The sequence below is a fragment of the Berghia stephanieae genome, chromosome 14, assembly GCF_034508935.2.
Source record: "Berghia stephanieae isolate SIO BIC M18660-M18661 chromosome 14, UCSD_Bste_1.3, whole genome shotgun sequence".
In the NCBI taxonomy this organism is placed as follows: Eukaryota; Metazoa; Mollusca; class Gastropoda; order Nudibranchia; family Aeolidiidae; genus Berghia; species Berghia stephanieae.
This window is the reverse complement of record NC_088373.1, coordinates 26,387,730-26,403,450: the sequence shown is the minus strand read 5'-3', so window position 1 is coordinate 26,403,450 and position 15,721 is coordinate 26,387,730. Positions and strand designations below refer to the sequence as shown.

The window sequence follows — 15,721 nt, the reverse complement described above, 5'->3', positions numbered from 1 at the left end:
ATGGTTCAAGTCCCGTTCTGTTTTGTTTTTCTGTTTTTAAGGGTTTTATGGCGCTTGCAACACATTAAGGTCATATCAGCGCCAGTAAAAAGGAAGAAAATGGGATAGTAAAAAGTTCTAGAATTACAATAAAGCATCCAAGAAAAGGGAAGACAAAGGGGAATTGGTTCAAATATGAAACAGGTGTAGATTCCAAAAGCACTCTATCAAAGTACTTAGTTTGAGATCACCAAAAGTCTCATCCAGACACAAGCACAGGTCTCCGCTAAGAGGAACACACTCAAATGTTTTACAAATCATATATAATATAAAGAAAGCATAATACAGTGCATAACAGAGAGATGATTTACAATGAAAAAAATATCATCTCTCAAAACTATACATTCAACTGTTTCCCTCTCAGCCAGGGCATCTGGCCAGGACCAGGACAAAACCAAGTCATCTCATTCCAAGACAAAGACAGAAAGCATGTTGGAAAACAGATATAAGGGGATAGAAGACACAGTATGTACCCCCCTGCCCACTATGGGAGGTCAGGAACCCCACCTAGAGGTCCCGTTCTGAGCAGTGCATAGTTGAGTTTTTGGAAAAAGCTCTTTACTCACATTCTCTCACTGTACTCAGGTGTAAAATGAGCACTCAGCTGTTAGCAGCTTGAGCATGTTTAGTGTTTATTGCGCGATCTACAGGGTGGCCAGGGAAATCTCTCATCAAAATTTCCTACCATCATAATCCTATCTAAATAACATCCTCTGAAACTTACCTTTATCCTGTCGTGCGTTTGATCGATACACGTTTAATGATGCTTTGCCCTGCTGCAGAATCCATCCAATATTGTTTTTGTTTTTCATGTTCATTAAAATCAGACATCTTGACACACATCAATATATATCAGTAAAATCTTGAAATTAATCAATTAATTAGGCCTATGTACACAGATTTTTTCATTGATAATCTAACAATGACATATATGTGATGAGAGAATGATTTACAATTGACACATAGTAAAATCTGTGTAGTTTTCTATGTTTACCCATCACTGCCATTGTTTACATTATGACAACTGTCCGAGAAGCATGGTTATCTAGGTGTTTATAGCTGGAGTGTTATGACGACAGCCTCCGAAGGGATCTCACCAGGACCTATGGTGCTCCCGCCTTGTCGTTTTGAAAGAACTGCCACAATTTATGAAATCGCTTTTTTATAATATTTTATGTCTAAATTCCAATCCTCATCCTCTTTGAATAAATTGTAAACTCAGATATGACTGTCATAAATAACGATCTGAGTCTGAGGCACTTGTTCAGTTATCTTCTATGACTTATAATCAGAAACGAACACTGACAAAGCCATTTTTTAAATGTAAGTTCAGGAACACAAACATAGAGATATAAATGGAGTCAGGACAAGATGTAGCTAGTAGTTAAATTAAATAATAGGTGACAAATCTCTACCTTTAAACAAGCTTTGTCCCCTGAATTTGGTAAACGTTCTAAAAAGTCCATCAAAATAATAAAAAGCCTGAAACAAAAAGCTTACTCCAATTTCTTTTGGATTAAACAGGCACTAAAACATTAATAAAAAACTTGTATCCTTCTAATAGGATGATAGTTTACTAATATATGGCATAGAGTACCCTCTGCCAGATCTTAGAGATCCAGTTACCCGATCAATGCTGGATTGACAAAAGGATAAGAAAAGCACTCAACAATCCAGAATACACACATTGAGATATCATCCCAACACTGCATAACATTTACCTTGGATTTATTGGAGCCCACGACGGAATCATCTGTTATGATAGTAGTGACAACATCTTCCACTTTATACGTCCCATCCCGCCGAATGCAGGCCTTGATGGCTTCCTCAATCACATGGTCAGGAGCACCAGTTACCTCCCTTACTTTATCATAGTTCGAGTTCTCCTCCCTGGTCCTCTGCTGCAAACATTGCAAAATAGAATATCAGTAGAGTACAAAACCCAACAACAATACTTATTTGCCAGATACGGATGGAGACAAGGGGTGGGAGGGGGGAGGGGAAGGAGATTTAAAATGCCCTAATTGTCATGTACTACTTACTCTTTTTATGGCAATAATAAAATATTTCGAGCAATTCTCAGAACAACTCCCAACATCTATGATCACTAAACAAATATCATGCATATTTTGAGTAATAATAACAATAGCCGCAAGGGGGGGGGGGGGGGGGGGGGTTATTCAACCTTTTGTGTTTTGAGATGAATATATTAGAGACTCTGCACATTGTCAATAGTTCTGATCTTTTGTTTAAGGTGTTGTTGTAACAATGGTATCGAAAGAAAAATGTGAGTGACCTTCCTTATTTAAAATGCTCTAACCATTATCGAGCACTCTCGTACCTACAATTGTCCACCAACACTCATAAATATGTGTGTATATATATATATATATATATAATATATATATATATATATATATATATATATATATATATATATATATATATATATATATATATATATATATATATATATATGGGGGGTGAAGTGGCTGATTGGTTAAAGCATTGCACTGTGACACGGAAGGTCTCGGGTTCCGAGCCCTGCTTCAGGCATTTTCGTTTCTTTCCTTGGTCAAGATTATTAACCTTCAATTTGCTCACTTGGACAACATGGGCGATTCTTGTCAATATCAGACATCTTGATGATGAATTATCTATATTCCTTCATGGAATGCCTAGGTGACGATGTCTTATGATGTCGTGACTGAAGGGCGTAATATTTAATTTTATATATATATATATATATATATATATATATATATATATATATATATATATATATATATATATATATATATATATATATATATATATATAAAAAAAACTTTCCAATGGTAATTTTGGGGTAAAAATCAGTCTGAAATTTCAGACTTTGAAATGCTGTAACTACAATTCTAATCCAAGATAGAAACAAAATTCAAACTGTTTTTGTAATCAATGTTGCCAGCTCTTTCATATGACATTGTAATTGGTTTCAAGTGTGTGAGTTACATTTAGAATATTTATGAAAATTCGTTATCCTCAGACAGGTGTCTGGGGATAACGAATTTTCATTATCCCCAGACACATAAGTGAAACTCCACTCTTTTAAGCAATTATCCACATTCCAGAATATGGAATGTTTCCAAATGCACATAGAAATAAGGAAAGTTTATAAAATATCTATAAAAACATAAAATTAACCAACATTGAATCAGTTCTTACTACATATATACAATATGTGTCGACTTCGAAGTGGGTGTCATGGCCGAATGAATTAGTCGTCTGCCCTGGAAGTTTAACCAGAATCGACGTTGTGGGTTCGAATCCCGACACTTTTTTTTTTAAAATTCCGTCTTCTTTTTACAGAACGTTGCAAGGGGTAACTGTTCCATCCATCCTATATTTATCCATTGCAACGTTCTGTAAAAATAAGATGGAATTAAAAAAAAAAAAAAAAAAAAAGTGGCGGTACCAGGATTTGAACCCACGTCAATTCTGGTAAAACTTCCAGGGCAGATGACTAAACCATTCGGCCATGACACCCACTTCGAAGTCCACTCATATTGTGTATATTTAGTAAGAACTGATTTCATGTTGGCAAATTTTATGTTTTTATAGATATTTTATTAACTTTCCTTATTTCTATGTGCATTTGGAAACATTCCATATTCTGGAATGTGGATAATTGCTTAAAAGAGTGGAGTTTCACTTATGTGTCTGGGGATAATGAAAATTCGTTATCCCCAGATAGTAGGCACTTGCAAGAATTTTTCAAAATAGTGATACGGGTATTAATTTAACGAAAAATAAAGGGGAGTAAAACATTTACTGGAGTGAAAAAATTATCGCTCTATCTCAACTGGTTAAAAAGTTATGACCGTTTATGTGGTGGAAAATCTCTATATAGCTTAATAGGAAAATATGTGACCAAAACACAGCAACCCAATGGATAATTATACTTCAAGTATAATTCTGAAACGGCTTCAGATACAACTATGAAATTTTTACATGCGGTAATTCAACATCTCTGTAATACATTGCAAACAGAAAAAGAATTATTTATTGAGAGAGAAAAGTATGTTTAGAGCTGAAACAGCTGAAATCAAGGAAAAATAGATCACGACATGCAAATGAATGACCTAATGGAATTTTGGAAAAGTCGACAATTAAATATTTATTCACATGAAGATAGACCAAATATACCACTGAATCGGCGTCATTTAGTTGTTCACTTTGAACTTTTCAAAATGAAAATAGACCTCATAAAAGCAACGATATGGACTGATAAATGTTTGAGGTGGTGTATTAGTGTTTAAAAATATCGAAAATAGGTGATTTTAAAAAAACTTCCGCTCCCCAAAATTGAACAGACGTCCGTCAAAGGATGAAAAACGTCAAAATCAAAATCGATCAGAAAAAAAAGAAAGAGAATCGTTACTTATAAAATTAATGCATTGACATGAAAACGCCAATTAATTGAATAATTTAAAACAAAAATAACTTACATTAATTGCATACATTGTAAGAAAAACAGTTGTAAAGTTTTGATATGGATTGACGAAGTTATCTCTCAAGTAAAAAAAAAGCGCAGCAGACGACAGGAAGTGAATCAATATTATAAGAAAATGGCTACTTCTGCAAACAATCGAGGACAAGTTCTATTTTTTGGGGAGCTATAACTTTTGAGTGCAACCATATTTTGCTCTGAAATTTTTAGAGAAGCTACTTAAATATATATCTCAGAAGGACGTTTTTTTATTAAGAAGGACCATCTCTGAACTCTGGTTTAAAAGTTATAAACGTTTAAACACACATAATCTCTTTACACAAAGATTTCTCAAAATCACAATATAGGAAGATAATATTAGCATGGCTGAATGTAGAATTTTATGCCCTTTCCAATGATATATAATACTTGCCATTTCATTTCACTGAGAAAGAAAAATGAATATTTTTAAAACACTCCTTAAAATTCTCCCCTCAGAAACGGAAACAGAAATCCTCGCCTCTTTTCAACTCGCGAGGGCCACTTCTTGCAAGTGCCTACAGATAGGTGTCTGGGGATAATGACAGTAATGACAGCCTTGACAAATTTAATTGAATAAATAAACGCATGACAATGGAGAAAAGTATGAGTATGAGTAAAAATCCACGGTAGGATTTTTCGGAAGGCCTCCCTTAATTAGTATATCGATGGCGTCGCGCGCAAACCGTCTATGTCCAGAAGAGATAGTTTTTCAGGAGAGTGATAAAACCGTTAATTGGTAAATGAAATATCAATTTCAGATTTTAATAGGCTAATTCAAGCCAATTATGACTTAATACAATCACTGATACCATAATTTTGGTTCTTTTATTGTGCATTCATTATTTATCGGACTTGTACGTTTTGCACGTCGACAAAGTGTCACTGACTTAGACGGTTTGATGTGTTGTTGACTTAGACGGTTTGTGAACGAGAGTTGTAGTCCTTCGCACGGCACTTGGATGGATTGTGCGTGGGTTATTGCATCTATGGACATTGTAAGACTGGTTATTTCAACTTGCAATACTTTCGTTTTTCGATTTATATCTTTAAAAAACTAAGTGACCAGTGGGGAATCAAGCAATTTTTTAGAATTGTGGAACCTAGCTCGGTGGTCAGTGAGTCTCGTCTTAAATGAAATTCAAGCTTCCACTGACGTGCTGAATGAACAGATGGGTTACCATTTGTGTTTGTCTTTGCTGGGTGTTGTGTCCTCAATTAAGGCGCATTACACATATTACTCCATTCGACATAGGTGTAAATGAGTACCTGGCCATAAGGACAGCTCCGTCTTTGTCCGAATAATTGTAAGACGCCTAACTAACGTTGTGTCATTTCCATTGTGTTCTGTGTCTGTTTTCAGCCGGGGGGAGTAAATCGTGAAGCGCTAAGAGTATTCGTGGATAAGCGCTATATAAGTGGAGTGTTTTATTATCACTTTACGTATCCGATCTGCACAAACCCTACATCAATAGTCAGTCGACACAGTAGATTATAAAAGTACCGACTAACACTCACAGGAAGCTTAAAGAATAGAAGAAAGTGCTTGAGGAAATTATTCTATTGGACGATGGAAAGTAAATGACAGACGTTTTACAATGATCTTGTCCTTAGAAGCAGCGAACCCCCCCTCCCTCTTTTGAACACCCAAATGAAAGGGATCAAGAGGGAGACCCAGTCGAAGTATTTAGCATGGGAACATGTAGTGTCCGTCCTTGGAAAACTTGATACAAAAATGCGAAATATCTTAAAATTCATTTCAGATTGATTTATTAAAGTGAATTGTGTAACAAATGATAACTCACAATAGAAATATTCATTAAAAAACTATTTATTTCTGGAAGGGAGTTGATCCCCACGCCCTAATTTGAGATTTACCCAATCCTCTGGAAAATTAAATTAAAAATGAATTTACCCAAAAGGACACTATTTTAAGACACAAATGTCTGTGACTTTTTCCCCAGCTCCAGGGTTAATACTTTTAATCTCTCCTGTGCCAAATGTTTCAAAGTATTTGAAGAATTGGAATTTCAAGTACTTAACTTGATAGGTACGTGGCTTCCTTCTTGCTGACCTTATCAGTTGCACGTAATCAAGAGGTGAATAGACGTGAGCATTCTTCAGTTGTCTTTCAACTGTCGCATGTACGCTATCCACCTCATCTGCATGTAACCCCGCTCCAAGATTTTTTACACCAAAATCTTTTCATATTTGAAGCAAAACAATCTCAGAGCTGTGGCTAACACACGGTTACAGTTTTGATAAGTGGGGTCATCAGAGATCACGGTCACTATCAAAATGATCTTTTTTATTCGTGAAACGCAAATAAACATGTCGCAAACTCATTAGCAGTGAATGCCCCCGCTATCGCATTCCAGAGATAGGAAAGCCAGTCACCAGTCCCTAAATTATTAATTGAGTACTAATTATGCACCTGCAGTTTAGTATACAGTGCAGAAGCTTTCAGGGCAGGAACAAGTAGCACACGCTGTACACATTCCTCTCATCCCAACTCATCCACTGCCACACCTCATTAAATATCTTGCTTCAGTCTTCGTCACTGATCTTCTTGCATTGGTGATACTGTGCTTTACACGAGCATCAACTCACCCCCCCCCCCCCCCCCCCCCCATTGAGACTGCCTATTTTCATGATTGAACAGGTTTATTTGACTCATTGTCTAATCTTCTGCAAACATAAGCCTTCTCTTGCTCCGTTAAGTGTTTGTTCAAATATTTCTTCGAGATTTTCCTACTTTTGGTTCCCTCACACTTCATCCCCTTCCATCCTTCTCTGTCCACCTCATCATATTCCACACTGTCCACCTCTACACTTTCCACCCAATCGTGGTCACTGTCTACATCTTAACCTTCCACCCTACCATGGTCACTTTCCACCTCTTAACCTTCCAACCTAATATGGTCATTGTCCACCTCATTATCTTCCACCCTACCTCCAGCTGCCCTACCACTGTTACTGTCCACCTCATCTTACACCATACTGCTGTACACCTCATCATCTTTTCTCCTGTCTCTCTCCACCTCATCATTTATGATCCTCTCACTGTCCATCTCATCACCTTCTTTGCATCTTTCACTCTCCATCTCACCACTACTAATATTACTAAAGTTAAACATTTCTTCATCAACACTAAACGAAATATCCATGTCAGATTGTACATCAATCAATTCCGAGACAGATAGATTCAGAATGTTCTAAAAAGGCTCATGGGTTTCTCTGTGCAATTGCACATCAGGTGATTCAAGAAGCTTTTGTCTTTTGGCTTGCTTCCGAGTTGAAGCATTCGTTTACCACGGCTGTAAGGCAGCATGACATTGAGAAGTTGACATAAGTAAAACAAAACAAGTGAGCGAATTATCTTCAATAACGAGAGAGAACAAAAGCTATTAGAGCAATATCAGTCAATGTATTTTAATAACTTTTAGAGAATTTTAAGAATCATTTTTTTCTTGGGTGTATTTCATTATGCCAACAGTGTAACATTACATTTGGTGTATAACTCTCAATATCAATATCAAGAAATGCAAGTTCGATGTTATGATAAATAATAAATTATTAAAAAGATCAAATAAATAAATGAGCCAGTCTATGATTTAAACACTGATGTTATTGGCTTAGATTTTTTAAAGACTCATCAAGTTGAGGAAAAGGCATTGTTGTAACTGAGACCAATCACCTGACGTTGAAACAATCAAGAAGGAATCACAACGGAGATAGACGTTTTGAGACCGGCAATTTAAAGACCCAATGGACTTGTACGGTTTGATCACATGTCAAATTCGCCAATTTAGAGTTCCGTGTTTTCTTAGATATTAATTATTAATAGACATGGTGTATCGTAGGGTATAGAATGAATTAAGCCAATAAAACGAGTTCATGCCGATCGCGGACTTAGACGGTTTGCGCGCGACGCCATCGATATGAACATGATTCAGATTCACTCTATAGTCCAGAATCAGAAAATAAGTATTTAGTATGCCGTTTCCTAGTCCTAGGGAAATCCCCTTGCCGCTTGCCGAAAAAGGCTGCGGTTATTCAGAGTCGACTCTGAATAACTGTCTACGGTTATTCAGAGTCGGGGAGTCCACTCTGAATAACTATAGACAGTTGACTCTGAATAACTGTCTACAGTTATTCAGAGTCGGGGAGTCGACTCTGAATAACAACTGTAGACAGTTATGAGTGATGAACTTCCAGTTACCAACCACACGGTTTTTCTGGGTTTTTTCTTCTCTCCCACCTGTTTAACCCTACGGGAAAAAATCGTTTTACTTTTTGGTATTTTCTTGTCTCTTCTGTCATGGCAGTTTTTTGTATCGGTGATTTGCATTGCGGCCGCAAAATTTGCAATTTTTTGCAAATTGTCGAGATTTTGCCAAAAAAAAAAAAAAAAAAAAAAAATATTAAAAAAAATAATGTGGGGACCAGTGATGATAATCTTCCGCGGATTTCTGGGATTTTAGGATTTGTTCATAAATGTTCCGTTGTTTTTTGTCATATCAAACATTTTCTTCTCAGGGGAAAAAAAAAACAATAATATGCCTTCTATCATTTTTTGCCACCTCTGCTCAGTTGCATGAATTTTGGTGACACTCCTTTATTTATGACGTTAGTCTAGACACGCTGGCGCCAAATGTCAAAGGCAGCACAAGACAATGGTGGCCATGAATGAGAAGGTGATCGAAAGGGAAGGGGATGGAGCAAATGGGTGTAAATATTTGTGTACTTTTTAGCTGTAACATGATAATACATTCATTTGACGATTTTATAAGGTTTATAAGCGTGTCTTTTTTTTTTCTTCCTTTTAAAGTTTTGTTTTGTCTTTGTTTGATTGTTCTGAATTTGTTAATAGAATTCATTACAACTTGTGTCTAATTATAAAACAATTAAAAAAAAAAAATCAATTCATTAATTCTCTCTCTCTCTCTCTCTCTCTTCTATCTTCATATTACGTTTATAGATATCATTTGGTAATAGAGAGATAATAAGTTAGGCTGATCGATTTAAGAAATGGTTGTTTATAAGCTAATTTAAATTTGCTTTGTTGATGGAATATGTTTTGCAATTGATTAAAGATTCTTATTTATAAGCGACTGAAGTTGAAAAATCGCCAAGTTTTAAGAATTTGGCACTAAAATTGCCAAAGTCACAAAATAAGGCGGAAAACAGACTAGATCTGAAATCATCTACTTTGACAGGCCCATTTTTGTCAATTTTCATCTTTTATCTACAAATAAGTGTCATATATCATTTTAAAGCTTGAAATATGATGATTCAGAATTTGTAAAATTTATGAGCAGGAGACGATTATGTAACTTTAAAAAGTAGGTCAATCAACGGTGACCCTGATTTACATGGAAATGCAAAATGAAAAGAAATGTTAACAATCTGAAGTGAAAAATGACTCAAAATACACGTACACAGGTCCACTTTTTAAAAATAAATAACAAACAGAATATATTTTGTACTTTGTATAGAAACTAACTTTATTATACAACAAGGGGGATAATTACATGAGACAAATAACGAAAAAATATTTTTTGTAGTATTTTAAACTTTCATTTCAACTTTGAAAAAAAAATGGGTCCTTGTTTTCAATTGTATTGTCAAAACGGGTGACAACAACCCAGGAATATGTGTCTGGAGGATCCTCTTTCACAAATCACACACTCTGCTCTGCACATGCTCATAAATAAATTGGCCCGCTATTCCTTGGGAGAACTGCACGGTGAAACTCCCTCTCCTCCAGTACCTGGTATAAAAGTAAAAGCAATATATAAAGACATAGTTGATGACAAAAGCACTGCTTTAAGCATATTTGATTTCCACTGCTTTAAACATATTTGATTACTCTCTTGAGAAAATAAGGCTTATAATTGCGCATACGAAAGGTGTTTTTAAGAACAAATACTCACACTTATAACTGTTGTTTGCTACACCACAGAGGTTCAAGTGTGAGGATGTGAAATGATGTAGCATATGAATCTAAATAAAAGATATTTATAAATAAGTCTAAAATCTGATAACCAATTTTTTTACTGGAACATTTTGGCAAGTCGTACAGCACTTTTTCCTTTCAACATGTAATCCAGTACTTAGTTGCTATTACGGATTTTATCCATATCGGTTAGCAAATTCACAGTTGTGGAGCAAGATCTCTCAAGCCTGTGTATCTTGTATTGTAGCTTTACAAAATTTTCATACTGGATAAAATGCTTTTAGATCATATGGTCAGATCCCAACGCTGCATCCTCCCTAAAAGCAGAGTGAATGTTGTAGTGACACAAAAATTATGAGATAAGAGAGCAATCAATATATTTAATATTAAATGTTTACAAAATTCAATTGTTTAGCAATTTGTGTTCTTAAACAGCTAGAAATGTTCAGATTTGTACTTACATTGAAATATTCAGCATATGTTACCAAAGTTTACATTTATGAACTGTATATTCATCACCAATGTCCAAGTTCACATATTTCAGAATTTCTGGTGCCCATGCAGATGGTGCCCACGCAGGTGACACCAAACTTTATTTTGCTCAAAAAAACTTTTTCAAAAGTTTCAAGCCAAAAATCAAATTTTAAAACACAAAGTCAGAGCAAGATTAATGTCTCCAATCAATTTTCAAACACTTTCTATCATAATTAATAATAAAATAGGATATTGAAATTTGGTGCACGGGCAGAAAATTGAAGACACGAAATCTCCCATACCCGATTATTCACTCTAAAAACAACTAAAAATGTTAATTTTATTTGTTTTGTTAATTTTACAAGTTTCCTAGACCTAATTTTAGTCACTTGAACAAATTTGTAGTTAAAAATTTCAAGGCTTGCCTGATATATAAAATTAAGTTTCCTTTGTCCCATTGGAGACACGAAAATAACGCGATTACATAATATGCAGAAAATAACTTATAAACAAAGATGGAGATAATTTTTTAAATTTTTAAATCATACAAATTGTAGTTAATACATCTAACTTTTGTTAAAAACAAAACATAAAGTTAACCTTAAATGGAAACTGTTGATTCACTTACCTCATTTGATCCATTCTAAAAACGAAAGTAAAACCTTCGTGTCTTCAAAATGCCACTTTCGCTCGGTAAAAAATCCTTAAAAAATATAAAGGAGCAAAATTTCGCCACCATTTTGCTACCACAGCTCCAGGAAGAGTTGATCTATCAAAAACAGCAACTATAATCACCAAATCTCAATTAGATTTTGATTTATTGTGTCGCCCATGCAGAAAATGCTTTTCCTGTCATTATTGTGTTTTCCGCCATAACCGTAGTAAACTGGTATCACATTGAAAGAAACTCATCTCGCAAGAACTCAACTCGATAATTCGATAGGCTACACGGCTCTAAATATCTGTACACATGGTTATCCAGGGTCGACTCTGAATAACCATCTACAGTTATCCTGAGTCGACTCTGAATAACTGCCTACAGTTATCCAGAGTCGACTCTGAATAACCACTTCGCCGAAAAAAGTGCCTCGTTATTATTGTGGGCCTTCTTCCAATTTTTAAGCCTTACACATTCAAAATTTAAACAAAAGTTACTTTCTATGTTATTTGACACAATAGAAGACAGGGCTTTGTACCAGCACGAACGAGATTTTTACTATGACATAATCATCCACGGAAAGTGAAGTTCTAAGAATTTTATGGCAGCCTCGGCTGGTTGTCTTGAATATATGAAGTGAATGGGGAATTCATGACGAGAAATAAAAAAAATTGCAGTAAAGCAAAAAGAGGATTCGTTATTGCAAATTGCTTGAATAATTCAACTGAATCTTATCTTCATTAAACTACCTTACCTGAGCCGATCGAACAGGCAGGGGAGACTGTTCGACGGTCATTGTTTTGTTCTTGCGATCAGTTAGTTATTGACCATGGAGGCCATTGAAGTTGAAGTTATTAGAAAAACAAAAACATTAACTCGGAAATGCAGGAAAATAAAAAAAAGAAAAGCTGTGACAGGCCGAAAAATTCTAATGAAAATACCCGAATCTATTCTTCCGATTAAAAAGATTAATGGGACAGTGTTTATTATCGTATAATGATATTTTAAAAATTGAAAGAAATAAAAAGAATAATTACAACAATCCTTAAACTTTCTTTTATATATAATTTTTTTCCTTTAAAACTCGTCTCCTCGGTAGTATAGTGGTAAGTATCCCCGCCTGTCACGCGGGAGACCGGGGTTCGATTCCCCGCCGGGGAGAATTTTTTTTTTTCTTCTTTCTAAACTTAATCCATAGGACTATTTATTTATTTATTTGTTTGCTTATCTATTCACTTTTTTTTTTTTTTGCTGTTGCTGATTTCTAATAATAGTAGACCATTCTTGATCTCATTTCATTCAAGGTGTTCTGCGCTTTTACAGGTTTTATTCCTAAATAATAACAATTCAAATCAATTGGTTATCTTCTTGTTCACAATAAACTACTCTAGTTCATAGCTTATTAGATTTGGTCTTTTATCAATTTTTCAGATGAATCACCAAATTCAAACATAAGACTGACGTAAACACGATGTTCTAATAAATATACGTAACTAGATGAAGCCGTTTTAGTTATCGCATCTGTTTCAAACATGAAATCTCGAGCTTCAAGTATTGTATCAACGGAGAGGTTACTGGTATAAGATAAAGATCTAGAGATAGAGAAAAAAAAGTGTGTATGACACAGTGCCAGACATGGAGAAATGAAAGTAGAAGGGGAAAAAAAATCGAGGACGAGGCAGGCCGATTTGATGGGATGATTTGTTTTTTCTTGCACTTTTTCCTGATTTTCATGCTGCTGTTTCATACACACGAGGCAGGCTGATATCATGGGATAGTTTCTTTTTTCTTCTACTTTTTCCTGCTTTTCCTGACGCTGTTTCATACACACGTGGCAGGCTGATTTGATGGGATAGTTTTTCTTTTCTTGCACTTTTTCATGCTTTTCCTGACGCTGTTTCATACACACGTGGCAGGCTGAGTTCATGGGATCGTTTCTTTTTTCTTCTAATTTTTCCTGCTTTTCCTGCTGCTGTTTCACACACATGATGCAGGTTTTATGGGATTTTCTCTCTCTCTCTCTCTCTCTCTCTCTCTCTCTCTCTCTCTCTCTCTCTCTCTCTCTCTCTCTCTCTCTCTCTCTCTCATCTCTCTCTCTATCTACTCTCTCTATCTTATCTCTCCTCATCTCTCTCTCTATCTATCTATCTATCTATCTATCTATCTATCTATCTTCTATCTATACTCCTCTCCTCCCCCCCCTCCTCTCTCTCTCTCCTCTCTCTCTCTTCTCCTCGTTCCTCTTTCTCTCTCTTTCCCTCCTCTCCCCTCTCTCTCTCTCTCTTCCCTCTCTCTCCCTCCATCCCTCTTTCTCTCTCTCTCTCTCTCTCTCTCTCTCTCTCTCTCTTCTCTCTCTCTATCTATCTATCTATCTATCTATCTATCTATCTATCTATCAATCTGTCTGTCTATCTATCTATCTCTCTCTCTCTCTCTCTCCCTCTCTCTATCTATCTATCTATCTCTCTCTCTATCTCTATCTATCTATCTATCTATCTATCTATCTATCTATCTGTCTGTCTATCTATCTATATATCTCTCTCCCTCTCTCTCTCTCTCTCTCTCTCTCTCTCGTTCTCTTTCTCTCTCTTTCCCTCTCTCCCTCTCTCTCTCTTTCCCTCTCTCTCCCTCCATCCCTCTTTCTCTCTCTCTCTCTCTCTCTCTCTCTCTCTCTCTCTATCTATCTATCTCTCTCTCTCTCTATCTATCTATCTATCTATCTATCTCCTCATCATTTCTTGTATTTTTCTTTCTTCTTTGTCAGGTAAATGTTGCTGCTCAAAGCTCGAAGAAATAGATATTAACAGAAATTGAATATAAGCTTCAATTTAATAAACAGATAAGGTGCACGTTTCGGGTTTCCCTTTTATCAACAATACAGGATGACTGAAACACTACAGATGAATGTGATAATTTGATAGTGGCGAGTGGCGTTGTTAAGGTGAATAAACAAAAGTCAATGTGGTCTTGTGGTAAGACATTCGCTTTCGGATCGGAAGGTCCTGGGTTAAGGCCTCGCTCGGGCGCATAGTTGAGTCCTTGGAAAAGACTCACATTCTCTCACCGTACTCAGGCTCAGGTGTAAAATGAGTACCTGTCTGTCAATAGCATTGTCTCTTTCGAAAACGATTGTAATATCGCATAATAGGCGTTATATCTCGTTCTACATGTTATGTGTTTCTGTTGGTCAGGGACCATTTGTCAAGCGTTTTGAGCATATTTAGTCGGTATTGCGCCATATAAAGTTCAAGTTTTTTATTGTTTTTTTTTTAAGCTCAAGAATGTGAGTAAAGAGCCTTTTTCAAGGACTGAAAGATGCGCCAATCAGAGCGGGACTCGAACCCTGGACCTTCATCTCCATCAATCGTTATTTTAAATAAGACTTTTCTCGTGTAACTTTGTCCTTTTAAATAAAAAATGAACTTTTATATAGCGCAATATCCACTTAACATGCTCAAAGCGATTTACAAGGAGTCTCTGACCAACAACAACATTTAACATTAAGGACATGACGCCTGTTAGGCGATATTACTTTTTTTCGGACAGAGACAACGCTGTTAACCGCCATGTACTCATTTTACATCTGAGTACGGTTAGAGAATGTGCGTAAAAAGCCTTCTCCAAGGACTCAACTATGCGCTGAGCGAGGCTCGAACCCAGGTCCTTCCGATCCGAAAGCGAGTGTCTGATCAACAGAGTGGTGAGACATATTTGTTTTAAATTATTTACTTATATTTCCACCCCCCCCCCCCCACCTCCAGCACCTCCTCGTCCCCTCTCCACGTGAATATTTACCTCGTTTGTTTGCTTTTATTATTATGAATTTTTAATTTGTATTTTTTCTCTCTTCCGTTACATTTTTTTCACTATGCTCATTTTATAATTGGTCCATTTATTTGTTCTTGACACTTTGTCCATGCACGCAAATTTTATAGTGATTTTGTTTGTTTATTTTGACTTGTACCTTTCTGGTCTGTGGACAGTACCATGAAATTGATAACATATGTTTGCGTGTGTCAAGCACTTCACTCACAGCATGAGTGCTCAGAACACTTATCATTTTGTATATAATGATCAGTAG

General features: G+C 35.9%; 1 protein-coding gene and 1 non-coding gene across 3 annotated transcripts in view; one reads left to right on the top strand and one right to left on the bottom strand.

Annotated features, from left to right (window-relative positions):
- LOC144960117 (ubiquitin carboxyl-terminal hydrolase 25-like) overlaps positions 1–12,503 on the bottom strand; it is a 57,140-nt gene extending 44,637 nt beyond the window's left edge. Inside the window, exons 1-2 of one of the 2 annotated variants that reach the window (XM_078893091.1) lie at positions 12,395–12,503; positions 1,761–1,940 (exon numbers count right to left, since the gene is read on the bottom strand). In XM_078893091.1, coding sequence (XP_078749217.1) covers positions 1,761–1,940; positions 12,395–12,436 — 222 coding nt within the window. In that variant the 5' untranslated portion in view covers positions 12,437–12,503. The remainder of the gene's footprint in view (positions 1–1,760; positions 1,941–12,394) is intronic. The other variant, XM_078893093.1, reaches the window with a different exon arrangement.
- A 226-nt stretch (positions 12,504–12,729) lies between these two features.
- Trnad-guc (transfer RNA aspartic acid (anticodon GUC)) lies at positions 12,730–12,801 on the top strand. Its single transcript has one exon. It is a non-coding gene; the product is annotated as a tRNA-Asp (tRNA).
- The last annotated feature ends 2,920 nt before the right edge of the window (positions 12,802–15,721 follow it).